This window comes from Paramormyrops kingsleyae, chromosome 4 (assembly GCF_048594095.1).
Source record: "Paramormyrops kingsleyae isolate MSU_618 chromosome 4, PKINGS_0.4, whole genome shotgun sequence".
In the NCBI taxonomy this organism is placed as follows: domain Eukaryota; kingdom Metazoa; phylum Chordata; class Actinopteri; order Osteoglossiformes; family Mormyridae; genus Paramormyrops; species Paramormyrops kingsleyae.
Genome location: NC_132800.1, coordinates 26815347 through 26833824, shown reverse-complemented (window position 1 = coordinate 26833824; position 18478 = coordinate 26815347). Strand labels below are relative to the sequence as shown.

The window sequence follows — 18478 nt, the reverse complement described above, 5'->3', positions numbered from 1 at the left end:
TACTCTCCCTGAGTATACAGCATATCCTGAACAAAACAAAATAAACAAATACAAAAAGAGGAATCATCACCCAGACAGCCAACCGCAAGTTTGCTTTGCACTCAAAATACGCCCCTCCCCCCCCCACCACGGGGGGGATCAGAACATATGTCCCGTGTTGAAGATTTTTAGCTTGGTGATATAATTGAAGTATATGAAGGCCAAGGTCACCAGAAGGTTCTTCACCAGGTAGAGCACGGGGGTGATCAGGCCGAAGGTGGCGGTCAGGCTGACCCGCAGGATGAGGTAGGGCAGGTCTTGCAGCCAGACACCCATAGCTGACAGGCAGGGGCTGTGCGGTGCAGCCACGACACGTAAGGACGACAGGTAGCTGACGATGTAGATAGGGAAGACCCAGCCGGACAGGTAGACGGGGGGCAAGGCCACCACCCTCAGCATCTCGGCAGAATCGAGCCAAAACAGAAAGGCTTGGACGACGAGCTCAGCACGCAGGTCTGCCGCGCAGAGTCGGCCCAGAGGTCCCTCCCAGCAGGCCTCGCTGGCAGCCGCGGAGCTCTGCCGCCCGGTGGCCAGACTGTGGGCAGCCGCCCATCCATTGGCTCCAGGTCCATCTCCAGCCCAGCTCCGGTCTCCAGGGGCGTCGAGCTGGCCCGTCACAGTGGAAACTTGCTCCAGGGGCGTTACCATGGGGCAGAGGAAACAAGCGTCCATCAGCAAATCATCTGTGCAACAAAAAGCAACAGCAGTCAGTGCCAAATAACCACATGTTCTGTTTAAACATCTTGGAAGGTAAAAAAATATTATTATAAAATATTTCAGCTCTGGGCTTGTAGGCATATGTATTACTGAAACCAGTGACAGTTTCCTAATAATAATAATATAATAATAATACATTTAATTTGTAATGCACTTTACATTTTACAGAGAAAATCTCAAAGTGCATACAGACAATGAAAGAACATTACTTTTAAAACAGCATTAAAAAGAGGAATAAAACATTTAAACAGTTAAGCAATCATTAAAAAGCAGTAACTCTTAATGATTGCTGTATTTAACTATTAATTAAGACTTGGTACATTCTTTTTCAGGAAGTGCATAGTGGAAACTCCCTGCCACATCACTGTACCCCAAACCCCCTGCCACCTCACTATACCACAAACCCCCTGCCACATCACTATACCCCAAACCCCTGGCCACATCAATGTACCCCAAACCCCTGGCCACATCACTGTACCCCAAACCCCAGGCCACATCACTGTACCCCAAAACCCCTGTCACATCATTGTACCACAACCCCCCTGCCACATCACTATACCCCCAACCCCTGGCCACATCACTGTACCCCAAACCCCTGGCCACATCACTGTACCCCAAAACCCCTGTCACATCACTGTACCCCAAAACCCCTGTCCACATCACTGTACCCCAACCCCCTGCCACATCACTGTACCACAAACCCCCTGCCACATCACTGTACCCCAAACCCCCTGCCACCTCACTATACCACAACCCCCCTGTCACATCACTATACCCCAAACCCCTGGCCACATCACTGTACCTCAAACCCCTGGCCACATCACTGTACCCCAAAACCCATGTCACATCACTGTACCCCAACCCTTGGCCACATCACTGTACCCCAACCCCCTGGCCACATCACTGTACCTCAAACCCCCTGCCACATCACTGTACCCCAAACCCCCTGCCACATCACTGTACCACAAACCCCCTGCAACATCATTGCACCCCAAACACCCTGCCACATCACTGTACCCCAAAACCCCTGTCACATCACTGTACCCCAACCCCCTGGCCACATCACTGTACCTCAAACCCCCTGCCACATCACTGTACCACAAACCCCCCGCAACATCATTGCACTCCAAACACCTTGCCACATCATTGCACTCCAAACACCTTGCCACATCACTGTACCCCATACCCCCTGCCACATCATTACACCCAAACCCCCTGCCAAATCATTGCACCCCAAACCCCTGCCACATCACTATACCCTAAACTCCCTGTCACATCATTGTACCCGAAAGCCCTATTTTTGTTATGCTGCTGGACAATAAATAAATAAATTAAAATCTTGTCTTGAAGTAGCAGTGTGAGACAACAGTAATCCTTAAGAACTATAAGTGTATAGAGAACACAATGTATTTTGGTGTCACAGGGTGAATTAAAGGTCAACTGCTATGAGCAGAATGCATGTGACCCTCCAGTCTCAAGAGGAACCCTGACACCGGGCAAAACTTTCTGACACATTGAGCAATTCCCTGTTTGTTCTGAAAAGGCTCATTGCAGGGGAGAGGGACGTCCAGCTGAGTCGGGAGGGAGCAGTTCGCAGAGGGACACCAGCGAGGCTTACCTGACCCCGTGAGCCGGCATGGCCGAATCCTCTCCACGATATCAACCGCAATCAGGGACAGCAGAATCAGGGACGCGGGGAGCTCACAGAAGGTGTCATACAGTTTGTTAAAATGAACCTGTACCTGTTAGAAAAAACAGGTGCAGGTGAAATTTATTTGCATTCATTGTGCATTTATTATTTATGGCGATGGTTGGCAGAGTGACCTCACGCATCTCCGGCAAGAAAAGACGCAAAGGAGGGTCTCTGGGTCAGGCATGGGTCTGGGCCTGCATCCGCTCTGCACCCTTTATACTTACTGACCTGGAATGCAGTAATATGCTCTCTTTGCTCACGCCAGCTGGCTCACATGGCCAAACGGCTGAACAATCACAAGAGCAGCCGGACAGCTCTGGTATAGGCGAGATTTTACCCAGGCAGTTGAGCTTGCGATTGAGCAAGGGGTGTTGAGCCACGGTCTGGGGGGCGTTGCCAGGAGACGCCCGGCACCTGGCACCCACAGCGGTTTGCTGAATGATTGACTCACACGTTTCAACTGGAAGCTGAAACTAGTGGGTGCTTTCAGTAAACGGACAGAGAGGCATGCAGTGCTGAGCAGGGATATTTAGGTTTTTGTTTAGAACTTATTTCAACGGTTGTTCCTTTAACAAGTTGGCAGTATACCATAAATATTTTACGCCTTTATGACCTATAAAGCCAGTATTTTCATGGAGTGAAATTTCCTTATTGTGCCGTCCCTGCCCCCCACGCCGGAGAAACACCAGGTGATAAGTGATCAAACCCTGCTGATGAGAAGGGGCTGGATAGGGCATCAATCCAATCTGTTCAGACTATCCCCCTGGTACCCAGGGCTGGCTGGGGTAGACTCCAGACTCATTGTGACCTTATGCTGGATAAGCAATTGGATGGATGAACGGATGGATGGATGGATGTGGAGAGCAGTGAGGAAACATTGTCAGCATCATTACCTGGGAGCTGGCGATGAGAAAGGCGAAGCATGGCAAGGTAGACAGGATGACATATGCCAGGGTCACCGGTCTCCTGAAAAGGGAGCATTGGTCCACCTTCAAAAGGTCTAGGAATCATACTGAGATGGTCTCCATTCCATTCTGCATGTTAAACCACAATGCTTCTTATCTTAGGTATACAGTTCTCATTCCCATAACTACCTTGCATTTGTTGTACCTGAGTTGGCTTCTTGACCTTTGTGTGCTTGTCATATCTGCCTCATCTGTATGTCACTTTACATGAATAAATGTAAATGTAAATACTTAATCCCACCTCTTAACCCATTAATTATCGTAGCAGACCATATTATTTTGTATCATTTTTTCTTGTGACATTTTTATTGTGACATGCTAAAACAATGAGTAATTTATTCATTTGTACTTTGGGAAATTTTTTCCAGAAACATTTCAAGCTAGCTGTTGAGATCTTCTGGTTGGCCTACACAGCACCAGCTTCTGGACACACAACCAAAATCAGGAGCAAACATCAGCCTCCCCCACGCCACCATGCCTCCCTGCCACTCCTCCTACATACTCACCAGGTGGTCCTCTCACAGAACGGTCCTGAACGGCGGTACAGTAGGCACTTTGCGGGAAGCCAGACCAGCAGGGTCACCGTGGCGACGTAGGCGATGGAGGCGGCGACGATCAGCCAGTACGCGGTGCTCTGGTCTCCGGGTGGCTGCTCGTCACTCTTCAGCTGGGAAACGAGGGAGGCAAAGCGCTCCATCACCACCAGTACGGGTACGCTCAGTCCAGCCAGTTGCAGGACCTCCAACAGCACCAACTTCACCTTCTTCCCAGACACCATGCTGGCCATCCGTGCACAAAAGACAAACACAAGAACCTGTTTCTATAAGACGCCCATTGGAGCTCTGCTCCTCTGCAATGCCTGGACCTGCAATCATATTCTCTTCCTGTCCAGCACTCACCCTACTCCTCTACCACCAGTGCTAGATGTCATATAGTTTATGGTTAGTGTGTTTTTATTGAGTCACAAAAGCTAATTGGGTCTCATAAGGCCGAAGGCTGTTTTTCCCATGACTCTCGGTTCTCCAACAGGTGTTTCCTGGCTGAATGCAGGGGTCGAACACCGTGTGACTTTCTTTTCATCACGGATCAGAGGAAAGGACACGACACGGATGCATTGCCGCTCTGTGATGTGCTTTGGAAACTCGATGAGAGAGGCATCCCAACCACAGTAGGGTCTGCTGAGGGTGAAGGTTTGACTGATCCCAAGCATAGGTCACATGACAGTCACATGACAGCTATAACTAAAACTACAATGCCTGATCCAAGGGAGTTTACCTGGGACATGTGTTTTTGAAGGACGATTGGCATCAGAGCTAAAATACTCGGGGCTGTAGCCCCGGGTGATCGGACCTAACAACACCCATGGTCTGATCCATACAACACTATACATTATACAAACTATGGCACTAAGATATACTCATTTAAATTCACCACAAGCTTTCCAGAAAATATGACCAATTTCGGCAAGGGTGGCCAATTCCCGCCACTTTCCGCAGTGGCGTGCTCATCTTGCAGGATGTCGAAACTGCTGACGTGCTGCCCACTCGCCGACTGGCCGACTTCCCGCCAGGCCTCCTGACCATCATCTCTGCGTGGGAAGCCATGGACCACCATGGGGACCAGGCCATGCGCCTCATCTAGACAGACAACAACATCATCAGCATTACTATGGCGATGCTTAGGTTCCTGTGATGTCATTAACACACCCTGATTTTATTGGTCCAGCTGGCCCCACAGGTTTACTACCCCGGTCATGGCGGTGTATCCCTGCTGGTTGGGACTGTCTACAGGTACCATCAGTAGTAGGGGGCGCTCACTTACGTAAGCGTCTGACATATACCCACCGGCAGCAGCTTCGGAGGAATTTGGGGTGTGAATTCTCCCTCTGTGAACGCCAAGCGGACAGGCAACACTCTCAAGCTGCTGCAACAATAAGGATTTGTACACGATAGCTAACTGTAACATCAGCCACACAGCAACCATAGTGACGTATATCCCCTAGAGAGCGGCGGATTGCCCCGCCCCCTAGGCAGCCCAGAGGCACGAAGGGGATGTAGCCAATGTGCCGTGCCTTGGTGTTGGTAGAGGAAGTGGACAGCTATTGCAACACATCGGGGAAACTATGCAATTCTGCGGGTTTTCAGATTTGTTTAATAAATCACAGTTGCTGCGACAGCATTTGTATCTGATTTAAATAAACCAAAAAGCAATCAATTACTGCGTGCTTTTTATTTAAGAAATTAGTGTCCTTGGTATAATGCAATTTATGTTTATTCAACTAAGCCTATTTACTGCACATCGCACACTCCTGATGCACATTCCACAGTAAACATGGCACAGTTAGGACCATTACTAATTACAGACATAAACAGACACAAACTCTTAAATGCGCATATTGATTTACACTATTTACAGAAAGGCGCTGCAAGAAATGCTGTCCAGTGCATGATTAGCGCTACCGGCCAAACCCGCCGCGTCACAATATTGCCTGCATAGCATAAGCATTAAATATGACAAGGTTTCATTTGTAAGTATTGCAGCATGCATCAGTTGTAAGTATTGCAGCATGCATAAGACGAAACAAAAAGCACAATGATCTGCACCTTTTCACAATTAAGGCATTGGCCAGATGCGACAGAAACATTAAATCATATTAAAATTATCCCTAATAAATGATCAAAATCGCAGAAAATGTAGAACATCAAGGTTGCAATAAATTGCAATTTGTTCCTTAAACTAATAATATTATGAACAACACGTGTGTAGTACCAGTGCTTTTCAGCCGTTATACTCAATAGGCGCTCCTCTGTTTCCTTTAATTAGAAGATAATCGCCATGCACCTTGTTTGACGTGATTTTAACACAACCAGGGCTTTACGGAGAATGAAATTCGGCTCCGGACTTGCATTACAAGCCCACATGCCCATCGCCCCCACCGGGAAAATGCCCAGTATGCCAGATGGCCATTCTAGCCCTGAACACAGCACACTGGGTGAAATGTGAAATAGCATATATGCCTGCAATAGACTACTTAGAAAAAAGTCTCAACGTGGGTGTCTAAAAATAAATTGGAATTATTTCCCACTAGATGGCAGCACTGAAACGGTCCATCTCACATTGGTAACAAAACCATATCAACCTCATCCTGGCTCTGCTGAAAGACACATTTTAAAATTCTCGTTGCCTTTCTCACTACTCTCGAGGAAGCAATTTCGCGACCGTCTGACGAAGACTAATTCCGAATGCATTATTTCTGACTTCAGATTAAACATTGGTAATTGCATTACTTTTTAGGCGTTTAAATTAAAAAATCGTACACCTGCTGAAAGGTAGAATAACGTAAAGCTGCCAAAACACTGATATTCCTACTCGGCACTTATGAAAACTAATTAGCGGTTGCAGCTTCGGCACTTGTTTGATTATTAGATCAATCTGAAACAAATTTCTAAAAATAGCATACACGAATTTTTCCTATAATATGAGTAAACCGACCTTACCGGCTTGTTATAATACATACAGATGTAAATTTAGAGGAACCTGGTGAGGTGCATTATGGGATACTCCATCTGTTGCAAAGTTGCATTGTTATACTGTTAAAGGAAAGGGAAATCACTGTTGCATTTCAGTTAATCTTTCCTTACATTCATTATTTGGGTGTCACTTTACCTCAACATAACACGACATTAAAGTTGCCCCCTCAGTCCTGAAAAATTCCTGGACACTCAGTCATTGACCAGAAACGTGGCACACAATGACACCATTCCAGAGGTTTGTATAGGTGTGCTTCATAGGGAAATTATAACCCAATACATGGCAACGTAATCTCTAATCATGTCTAATAATGTAATCTCTCATGTCATGTTCAGTGTTGTTCTATAGTGCAATATACACTCACCTAAAGGATTATTAGGAACACCCATTCAATTTCTCATTAATGCAATTATCTAATCAACCAATCACATGGCAGTTGCTTCAATGCATTTAGGGGTGTGGTCCTGGTCAAGACAATCTCCTGAACTCCAAACTGAATGTCAGAATGGGAAAGAAAGGTGATTTAAGCAATTTTGAGCGTGGCATGGTTGTTGGTGCCAGACGGGCTGGTCTGAGTATTTCACAATCTGCTCAGTTACTGGGATTTTCACGCACAACCATTTCTAGGGTTTACAAAGAATGGTGTGCAAAGGGAAAAACATCCAGTATGCGGCAGTCCTGTGGGCGAAAATGCCTTGTTGATGCTAGAGGTCAGAGGAGAATGGGCCGACTGATTCAAGCTGATAGAAGAGCAACTTTAACTGAAATAACCACTCGTTACAACCGAGGTATGCAGCATTTGTGAAGCCACAACACGCACAACCTTGAGGCGGATGGGCTACAAAAGCAGAAGACCCCACCAGGTACCACTCATCTCCACTACAAATACAGTAGGAAAAAGAGGCTACAATTTGCACAAGCTCAATAAAATTGGACAGTTGAAGACTGGAAAAATGTTGCCTGGTCTGATGAGTCTCATTCTGTTGAGACATTCAAATGGTAGAGTCAGAATTTTGCGTAAACAGAATGAGAACATGGCTCCATCATGCCTTGTTACCACTGTGCAGGCTGGTGGTGGTGGTGTAATGGTGTGGGGGATGTTTTCTTGGCACACTTTAGGCCCCTTAGTGCCAATTGGGCATCGTTTAAATGCCACGGCCTACCTGAGCATTGTTTTTGACCATGTCCATCCCTTTATGACCACCATTTACCCTTCCTCTGATGGCTACTTCCAGCAGGATAATGCACCATGTCACAAAGCTCGAATCATTTCAAATTGGTTTCTTGAACATGACAATGAGTTCACTGTACTAAAATGGCCCCCACAGTCACCAGATCTCAACCCAATAGAGCATCTTTGGGATGTGGTGGAACGGGAGCTTCGTGCCCTGGATGTGCATCCCACAAATCTCCATCAACTGCAAGATGCTATCCTATCAATATGGGCCAACATTTCTAAAGAATGCTTTCAGCACCTTGTTGAATCAATGCCACGTAGAATTAAGGCAGTTCTGAAGGCGAAAGGGGGCCAAACACCATATTAGTATGGTGTTCCTAATAATCCTTTAGGTGAGTGTATGTACATAGCATATACATACATATCTCTTTTTATACAGTTTTTTCTAGCAGTATTTAATTGGAGCAGTTGCAATAAGCATTTCACTGCAGGTTGTACTATATGATGATGCATGTGACAAATAAAACTGGAATTTGGAATTAATATTTTCAATGCATTGATAACTGATTGTTCACTAAATAATGTAATAGCTTACTCTATTAGACAATGGTTGGTTTGGTGTTTTTATTTGCTTTTGTTAAACACAAGCTGGCCATATCCGCACGTCCCAATCTTACGAAGCCCATCTCTTATTATTTTCATGAAAGCTGAGATTGTTTTGCTTCTTTTTTCATACATTGAACATTTGTATTTGTCTCTGTTTGTATGCCTGTCAAGTCCCCCTCTTCCTAAAAGTACAAATCAAAGTCTTTGCTGGATACTGATCCTCTGGTACAAGGTTATTCTGTTCCTGTTCTTCGTTGTATGATTTAAGACTTTTTTTTGCCTGGATTTGTTTGGTCATTGTCATCCTCTTCCATTTCGCAACCAATTTTCTATGTAACTGCGATGCTGCAATCATCACAGACTATACAGCGAATGTCGCACTTGTCTTATTGTGAAATTGATTGACTAAGGACACAGTATACATTTTTAAGCCTGTATCATTGGCTAAAAAGACACAGTAAAATCTCTATTAATCGGCTACAGCTCTGATTAAAAATGAAAGTGTTATTACATATACAGAAGGCTCATATTCTGCGTCCTGGAATGAAATGAGTTTTTTCCAGGACAGAGGACCTAAATCCGAGGTGCTCCTGGAAAATCCTGGATGGGTGGTTAGGGTTAGGGTTAGGGTTAGGGTTAACTCTACATGACCTCCATGGCCATGACACCACCAGCAGTTTGTAATTGTAAAACTTGTAAGTAGCTAGACAGCCCCCCCCCCCCCCAATTTAAAAACGGAGACTGTGATTAATCAGATGCACTGTGACATGTATCTTGACCGTGATTGGTTGGTCAGACCCAAGCTGCCTGCTTGGCAGTTTCTGGTTCACAGTGTGTTACAGGGAGCAGGTTGGGAATTAGTTTTCTTAACATAATTCTGTAATGTGGAGCTGTGAGCAGTATTGACCTGGCCTGCAATTTATCACACCTTTGTGGAAGTGTGATTGAACTGTCTGTCACAAAACTTGGCTAACATGTCAGAGACAGTCATTCTCTGTGACAGCAATGTGTAGCATGTGTACTGTTGACCTATTCTTCTTCTGTAAGCACTTATCCAGTGCAGGATTACGGTGAGCCCAGAGCCGGCCACAGGAAACACAGTGGGAAAGATGCCAGACTGTTGCAAACCACACACTCACATATGCAACAATGGACATTTAGAGATAGTAGTTCATCTGATATCAAGTGTTTGGGCCGTGGGAGAAAAACAGAGGAAACCCACCCACTGAACAGGCTGCAATTTATGAGATAGATAGATAGATAGATATAGATGTTAGATAGATAGATAGATAGATAGATAGATAGATATCTTTACTGCTATCTTACCATGCATTTCCGTACGATCGAGGTTCCTCCTAGACCAACAGCGTAACTACATTACAAACTAAAAACTAGGGGAGCATTAAGAAGTGACACTACACACACTACACAAACAACCCGTTTCCATGGTGATCCATGGTGCATTTGAAGAAATCCTTTTAGAAATGAATCTCTTTTGTAGTGTGTTTTTAAGGGTGCAGCAGCATGCATTGTTAAATAAGTGAATAAATAATAGATTGTCTTTTTATATGTACAGAGGTGCAAAGGTGAAAAGAATAGTGCAAATGAAAGATTGCACTAGTGAACAGAAGTGCCTGGTACAGTGGGGAGGCGAGTGATTCATTGGAGGGTGAGCAGAAGTGTCCATTGCCCTCAAAGCTTGGGGAGTGAAGCTGTTTCGAAACCCGGTGGTCCTGGTTCGGATGCTCATGTATCTCGTTCCTGACAGCAGGAGGGAAAACAGGCTGGGGGAGGGGTGGTGTGGGTCCATAACGATGCTGGAGGTTCTGCATATGGAGCGTTGGTTGAAGATATTCAACAGGCATGGGAGATGGGCACCGATGATCTTCCCAGATGTTCTCACTATCCCGTTCAGCTGTTTCTGTTCAGAGGTTGTGCAGGTTCCAAACCAGAGAGTGATACAGTGGGTCAGAGCACTTTCGATGGAGCCCCTGTAGAAGGTGGTGAGGGCCGGAATGAGTAGCTGGCCTGCCTCAGCCTCAGGAGGGATTGGAGCTGCTTTTGGGTCTTCTTGACAGCTGCCATGGTGCTAGTGAGCGAAGTCAGGCCGTCTGCCAGGTGCACGCCCAGGAACTTGATAGCACCGGTCCTTTCCACAGCCGTGCCATCTGTGGTCAATGGGGGGTGCTGTTCTGTGTGAGCTTTCCTGAGGTCTATGGTCATTTCCTTGTCAACATTCAGGAGGAGGTTGTGGTGGTTGCACCACGCTGTTAGCTGCTCCACCTCCATCCCGCATGCTGACTCGTCACCTTTGCTGATGAGACCCACCACTGTAGTGTCATCCGCAAACTCGGTGACGTGGTTGTTGCTGAATCTAGCAGTACAGTCGTGGGTAAGGAGGGTGGAAAGCAGGGGACTCAGGGCGCCCTGGCGTGAGCCTGTATTCCCCAAGACGGTGCTGGATCTGTGGGCGCAGACTCTCACTGTCTGCTGCCTTCGTGTCAGGAAGTCCAGGATCCAGTCACTGGTGCCGGTATCCACCTCCTGTGATTTCAGCTTCTCCACCAGTTGCTGCGGTATGGTGGTGCTGAAGGCTGAACTGAAGTCAATGAAGAGCAGCCTGGCAGAGGCATCCTGGTTCTCCAGATGGGACCGGGTGCGATGTAGGGTGGTGGATGTAGCATCAACTATGGAGCGGTCGGTTCTGCATGCACACTGTAGGGGGTCCTGGTTTGTGGGGAGACAGGCTGGGGAGACAGTCGGAGTGGGAGACAGTCGGAGTGGGAGACAGTCGGAGTGGGAGCCGCGGGATGAGTCGTTCATGGACCTGGGTTGTTTTTCTTAGGCACAGGTATGATGGTGGCAAGTTGGTGCTACTGCCTGGCTGAGGGAGATGGTAAAGTGTTAAACATCTCCTGCAGTTGCTTGGCACAGTCCGTGAGAACATAACCAGGCATGGAATCTGGACCAGTATTATTATTATTATTATTATTATTAACAAAGTCAGCAGATGCAGGTATTTGTCAGTGAAGAATGTGCAAAGTGAACATCATTTATAAGTTATCATATTTAGTTCATCAGTGGACCATTTTTCTTAAAAGAAAATCATATAAAACAGTCCCCTCCGCATTAATTTTTTATTTTTTATTTTTTTTTATTTTATTGTGTCCTGTCCGGCAGCTTTCGCAAGCAGAATAATGGTCTGAATGCACTGCTGTGTCAGACATATTTGCTTTACCATGAGGGGCTCTATAAACTCTGTATAGGCCCTTCATGTTGGTCAATTTCTTTTTATTCGTATATTTCATTGTATCTTATTTAATACATGTAAAATATTCCAGTTGCCGTGCTGCCCCGGAAGGGAGTGATAGATTAGGAAAATGAGTGAAGAAAAGGGGTAGGGAGAGAAATGAAAGAGAAAGAAGGAAAGAGAGAAAAAAAACAAAAAAACACGAACAAAGGCGGAGACAACAGTGGGACAGAGAGGCTAAGAAAGACAGGAGTAACGTAAAAAGCACATAAGGCAAGAAAAGAAAAACGCATTTGAAATACAACCAAAAAAGCATAAATACAAAGACACAACCTGAAATAAAGAAAATAAAACAGATATACAGACATACAAAATTGTAGCATGTGCTTGGAAGGGAGCATGTGTGTTCATCTGTTTGGGGGAGGTGTTTGAACATGTATGCATGTGTTGGGTGCGTGTGAATTTCTCCATGGAATGCCCTTGATAGCGAGGATGGGGGGCCGCAACCACACCCCACAAGGACCAGAGTTATTAATAAGACATTGCACCAATCAGAAGTTTACAAACATTGATTGACATGTGACAAGTACTGTATAATGGTACCTGCCACAAACACATGTTACTTACCAGCAGCCTATTATTAACAAAGGGTTTGTGTTAAGTGCTGGATTAAAGATGCTAGAAAGGGTGAATGAGGTGAGCCTTTCGGGATGCGGGGTATAAATGTGCTGCTGTGAAAAGTGTCCAGAGGGGACGGGCAGCCAAAAGCGGGGGGTCCCTGAACACCTTCACGGGGATCACCTACAGTATGCTGCAGCACCAGGTGAGATGAGGGGCTAGCTAGTGGGGGGGGGGGGGGGGGGTGTTCCTACAGCAGGCAGCTGTGGGTGTGTTTGGAGTTAAAGGATCCTGTTGTTTTAAGGTTTTGATTTGTGGCTGAATTTGCAAAGGTGGAAAGTTCAGGTCCAGAAAGTATAAATCCAGACCAAGATTTTGCTTCAACCGACCAGTTGAGCATAACAAACTTTTCCCCCTCTGTGTATTTGTATATTAAGTGAGAATTGTAGATATTCCAGAAAAGTCAATATATAAAGGAGGTTCATGGCAATTTTTAAATATTTTCAGACCAATGAATAGATTCCTATTACAGCTCTTATGCTTTTATGGTTCAAGCTAGACACCAAATAAACATTAAGGCCTGGACACTGATAATTCTGTGTTCTTTCTCACTTTCTCTTCCATATAAACAAAGCCTTGTAATTATGTAATGGTGCTGGAAAAACCTGGCCGTCATGAATTTAGCAGAGAACAGTCGTAAATCTCACGTACTGTAAGTGAATCTGTGTAATTCGCTAAAGGGGCTTTGGGGGGTCTAGACATCAAGGTTTCGACCTGGATTCCCACTTTGGTAAGATACTGGACCTGAGCTGAATGGACACAATGCTGCCAGTTTGATGTCCCTTTGCTGTTGTGCCCTTGATGGCGATATTTAATCTCCCACTTCGGTAAGATACTGGACCTGAGCTGAATGGACACAATGCTGCCAGTTTGATGTCCCTTTGCTGTTGTGCCCTTGATGGCGATATTTAATCTCCCACTTCGGTAAGATACTGGACCTGAGCTGAATGGACACAATGCTGCCAGTTTGATGTCCCTTTGCTGTTGTGCCCTTGATGGCGATATTTAATCTCCCACTTCGGTAAGATACTGGACCTGAGCTGAATGGACACAATGCTGCCAGTTTGATGTCCCTTTGCTGTTGTGCCCTTGATGGCGATATTTAATCTCCCACTTCGGTAAGATACTGGACCTGAGCTGAATGGACACAATGCTGCCAGTTTGATGTCCCTTTGCTGTTGTGCCCTTGATGGCGATATTTAATCTCCCACTTCGGTAAGATACTGGACCTGAGCTGAATGGACACAATGCTGCCAGTTTGATGTCCCTTTGCTGTTGTGCCCTTGATGGCGATATTTAATCTCCCACTTCGGTAAGATACTGGACCTGAGCTGAATGGACACAATGCTGCCAGTTTGATGTCCCTTTGCTGTTGTGCCCTTGATGGCGATATTTAATCTCGTTTTCTTTCTTAGAAACATAATGGTTAATGCATTGAACTGTAAGACGTTTTATTACTTTATTTTTTTTAAAGTAATAACGGAATAAATGTGTTGAGAAAGAGGTTTGCGTGTTCCTGTCTATCTGGGACAGCTGACCTATTTCTATGTTCCTGTCTTCCTGGGTGGAATGTCTATGTGGAAGAACCTAATATGATCTAAATCCTGCTATTCCATCCTTCAGACATTCCACCCATTTCTCCACGCTGGCCGACCCGTAGGGATGAGGTTTGTACTGGTCAGGCTGCTTCTCCTGGCATCTCCGGGAGCTTTGCACTACTCCACCATGACGCATGAGGAGACGATTCCTGAGGAGATCCTGAGGAGTATGTTACCATTGGCCGCAAAACAACCCAACTCACGCTCAACAATGGGCCCAGTCATAAGGTTTAGCCTGAAAGCAGAAAGAATTAACAATAAATATTGCTTAAAATTTTATGTCATTAATATACATATACATCTAAAGCATGCCTCATGTTGTGTGGTACAGATGAAATGCCTCTTCAGACAAACCTAGTACATATTTTTGTGCCTTGAATAAAATTAGGAAAATGAGATATGATTTTAACCATTATTACTAGGATGTCCCAGTGTGTGGTCACTGATGCCTGTAACCTTCAATGTAAGATCGGACAAGCGGACACCTGGGGTAGATCATGTAGCAGACAGGGCACAGCGGAGTGACACCGGCCACGTTTCAGGGCTGTCGCTCACCAGGGAGAGACACGTGAATGAGGAGCTGAAGAAAGCACTGTACAGCATGGAGCAGATGAAGGAGGTTATGGAGGAGAATGGGGAGGAGCACAAGACAGAAATGAAAAGAGTCATATATCTCTTCTTTCATATATATATATGTGGAAGTAATGAAGTAGAAAGAAATGTATATTCTGGGTTCTGTACTTAACTTCATGTCAAGCTCCCCTAACAGGATTCTGATTGGACTGTTCTTGCCGCTGCTACACTCATTCACCAGCGAGGGACCTCATCCGCCCCTCTCTTGCAGGTGAGGGACTTCTTTCAAAGGGTAACCTGGATATTTGGCCCACAGCAGAGCGCCCAGCACACGATCCTGAACCAGAGCCTGGAGAATCCCGAGGATGGAGGACTCATTTAGCCGGCTGCTGGAGCAGATGAAAGCTCTGTATGACGGGAGCCTTCTGCTCGTGACTAAGCTGCATAAGCACCTAGGTGAGGCTTTCCAGACAGCCTTCGCCGTCAATAACTCCCAGAGCCCTACTGCTGCCCCAGACGCGCTGGACACAAGCTTCTTTGAGGGGATCAGCCTCGAGGACATCCTGGAGTCCTTCTTTGACTTCGGCAGGAACATATACCAGGAGCTTAGCTCGGTGACCAAGTGGGTGTTTGACATGGGGCACGAACCTGTGGAGGGAATGGAGCTGCCAACAGGTACTTTGCGCGATGACTTAGCCTCATAACAAGTTCTTCTTTTCCTTGTAAACATCCCATGACCTTCCTCTTACTGAGCTATCTGTGCATTCTCTATGTTACGCAAAGCAAAGGAGTAAGTTTAAATCTCAGTTTTGCGAGAGAACAGATGTTTCCCCAAGTATCTGGGTAGCTATTTTGAGAGTCACAACTGTGACTCTGCACCAACAGAAGATACTAAGGGCTTTAAAAAATTTGGACCAGTGACCCAAGTTTGCAGAATCAAGCTGCTATCACTAAACACACATACTTTGAAAATATTCAGTTAGCAAATAAGTGAAGCAAAGGTACAAGAAGTCAAACTAGTTTAAGCCACCAACTGAAAACATGTAGAAAGACTTTTAAAGTCTTTTAGAAGTTATTACGTAGAAGACAGCGATGAGTCGTCGAATCTGAGTCTAGATGCATATCAGCAAGCCACTGTGGACCCTCATCACCCGAACGGAAACCATACCACCCTCCAGCCAACTGCCACAGACTCAGCAGCTGTGCAGAGATGTGCGCAGACGGACGTCAGAGTGCTGGTGGCTGCGGGCCCGCTGCGAGGCCTGCCAGAGGCCGTCGTTGAGAGGTAGGTGGGGGAAACCCAGGTGACACAGAGCGAGAGCATGTTCCCAGTCCGTGGAACTGGTTATGGGTGATACTCAGTCATCAATGGTGCAAAGTCTCACTCCTACACGAAAGAGCTTAAAAACAATCTCTGGAAAGTTTGTTTGTACTTAATGTACTTCAACCCTTTGTTTTATTGCTATGGTAATTAAATGCTAATTTTAAAAGAAGCAGTAACCTTGAGATGTTGTACAGGGGCTCAGTGGGTAACACTGTGGTCTCAAATCTCTAGGGGTGGGGCTTCGAACCTTCCTCCGCTCCATGTGTGGAGTTTGGATATTTTCCCTGTGTCTGGGGCGGGGGGTGTTCTGGGTACTTCTGTTTCCTCCCACAGTTTCAAAACATGCAGTTAGTCGAATTAGCGTCGTGAAAATGCCCACTGTGATGGACCAGCTTCTGTCTGGAGAATGAGGCTTGCTGGGGTGGGCTGCTAGCTGATTGTGATGGGATAACTGGGGTAATGGGATGGACATCCAACCCACCCCTCATGTCGGGAACGGAAAAATCTTTGGCTTGTATCCTAGTATAATTCCAGACCTATTTCTTATTTTGTTGTCAGTGTTCCAGCTAGATGCACTTATGCTCAACAAATACAAAGAGACATGTATGGCTGTATGTGGTTGTTCTTCTGTTAGTCTGCTGTCTAGCCAACTAACTACCAAACCATAACTTGTTAAAGAACTTCTTGCTGATAACATAGCCGACGTGCGGTTAATAAGACAAACACTCATCAGGCATTATTGCGCCTGTGTGAATGACTGTTCGGCGTTCTTCCTGTGAATTTCCAACTTCGGGGAGGCAATTTATTAGCCAGTTAGCAAAGGCACAGTGGTTCCGTCTATATATTACTTCATCAGAGCTGAAACTTTACTCTATTACTTCTGCATGCATCTTATGTCATTAGAATTAACATGCATCCTGAGAGTAACAGTAAGCTCACGCAATAAAGTGCCACAAGTGCTTCTTTATCAAACGGCATGACTGACGGGCTTGTTAGCTGACGTACGTTAGGCCAGGTTGAATGTCCAATGGCACCTTCCCATAGATCACAGGAAGTCATACTGGGGATATTTGATTGTGGTAGATGACTGATGGAATGTCTCTCATCTACTGTGTAACACAAATATGTCCTGAAACCAAGACGGGAGATACTGAACAGCCCTAACAGCAGAGACTGGGCTTAACGTCCTGGTGTGGAAGGTGCACCTTCAGGCTGGAGAGGGCTGCAGTGTGGGCAGGGCAAGAGAGGCCGTGTTACTCTGGGGTACTTCGGCGCCTTCGCCCCCAGAATGTCCAGGCCTTGGAGAGCTGTGGGTGAAGCTGAGTGAGGTCTTCCATCTGCTGGAGCTCTCCCGTCAGCACTGCCAGGAGGTGCGGCAGATCGTCCAGCGTCACGTGACTCGGCTGGGTATCAGGGGCAGCCAGGAACGACATCTGTAAGGTGACCCCTGACAGATACTGGGCTGGGACCACAACCATCTTAGAACAAGCAACAGTCAGCTGATGAGGACAGTACTGATGGTGACAAGGATAAGATCGTAGATGATGGTAGTGATGATGTTGTAATGATGACCATAATGGGATTATGGTGATGACAGTTAATGATAATAATGACAACAATGATAATATTGACCTCAATAGTAACATTGATCCTGGTCTTGCCCACGAAAGGACCAATATCACAATGATGATGCTCTTGGAACGATGACTGTAATGTTGACCGCAGAAATGACCACAGTCCTTATGATGTTTTCAGGTGGTGCAGATGGGTGGTGACGCCTCAGGTGGAGACACCATTGTGGAGGTGAACATCCCGAACTGTCCCATGCTCTCCCTCATGGTGCCATCAGAGCTGGAGCTCCAGGATCCTGCCTTCATTAGATATGTGGCCCAGGAAGCCCTGGCCATGTACAAGAAAATGGTCAGGTAAGGGTTAGGTTTAGGGTTAGGGTTAATGCTCTGTAAGGGCCAAGGCTGAGAGTGAGGAGAGAAGCCCAAACCTGAGAGCCCAGGCCAATCGCTGCTCTCTGACCTGAGTCGCCGCTCCCTGGTACCCGCTGGCTGTCCTGGGCACACCTGACCAAAACGTCACCTGCTGGCTCATCACCTTGGTGCTCCCTGGTACCCGCGGGCTGTCCTGGGCACGCCTCACCAAAACGTCACCTGCTGGCTCATCACCCTGGTGCTCCCTGGTACCCGCGGGCTGTCCTGGGCACGCCTGACCAAAACGTCACCTGCTGGCTCATGACCTTGGTGCTCCCTGGTACCCGCGGGCTGTCCTGGGCACGCCTGACCAAAACGTCACCTGCTGGCTCATCACCTTGGTGC

General features: G+C 46.4%; 2 protein-coding genes across 3 annotated transcripts; one reads left to right on the top strand and one right to left on the bottom strand.

Annotated features, from left to right (window-relative positions):
• On the bottom strand, positions 1 to 5516 carry LOC111852558 (transmembrane protein 236-like). 2 transcript variants are annotated; one of them, XM_023828622.2, is made up of 6 exons: positions 5259 to 5516; positions 4846 to 5051; positions 3921 to 4081; positions 3343 to 3415; positions 2375 to 2498; positions 1 to 722 (listed from the first exon to the last, which is right to left on the bottom strand). In XM_023828622.2, the coding sequence occupies exons 1-6, from the start codon at positions 5395 to 5397 to the stop codon at positions 139 to 141; spliced, it is 1287 nt and encodes a 428-aa protein (XP_023684390.2). In that variant the 5' UTR covers positions 5398 to 5516; the 3' UTR covers positions 1 to 138. The 2 variants fall into 2 exon arrangements, with proteins under 2 accessions (XP_023684390.2, XP_023684391.2); XM_023828623.2 differs by lacking the exon at positions 5259 to 5516 and having other exon boundaries at positions 3921 to 4968.
• A 9137-nt stretch (positions 5517 to 14653) lies between these two features.
• On the top strand, positions 14654 to 18261 carry LOC111852565 (clusterin-like protein 1). Its single transcript, XM_072711705.1, has 5 exons — positions 14654 to 14986; positions 15174 to 15449; positions 16006 to 16112; positions 17439 to 17545; positions 17907 to 18261. Exons 1-5 carry the CDS (start codon positions 14700 to 14702, stop codon positions 18078 to 18080), a joined length of 951 nt encoding a protein of 316 aa, XP_072567806.1. The 5' UTR covers positions 14654 to 14699; the 3' UTR covers positions 18081 to 18261.
• The last annotated feature ends 217 nt before the right edge of the window (positions 18262 to 18478 follow it).

Excerpts from the sequence above, each read along its gene's own strand:
- LOC111852565 (XM_072711705.1), top strand. The coding sequence starts at position 14,700 with ATGCCTGTAACCTTCAATGTAAGATCGGACAAGCGGACACCTGGGGTA. Across the intron at positions 16,113-17,438 it reads CCAGAGGCCGTCGTTGAGAG|AATGTCCAGGCCTTGGAGAG; the intron begins GTAGGTGGGGGA and ends CTTCGCCCCCAG. Across the intron at positions 17,546-17,906 it reads GGCAGATCGTCCAGCGTCAC|GTGGTGCAGATGGGTGGTGA; the intron begins GTGACTCGGCTG and ends TGATGTTTTCAG.
- LOC111852558 (XM_023828622.2), bottom strand. The coding sequence starts at position 5,397 with ATGGTTGCTGTGTGGCTGATGTTACAGTTAGCTATCGTGTACAAATCC. Across the intron at positions 5,052-5,258 it reads TTCCTCCGAAGCTGCTGCCG|ATGAGGCGCATGGCCTGGTC; the intron begins GTGGGTATATGT and ends TTGTCTGTCTAG. Across the intron at positions 4,082-4,845 it reads TATTTTCTGGAAAGCTTGTG|CTGAAGAGTGACGAGCAGCC; the intron begins GTGAATTTAAAT and ends CTCGTTTCCCAG.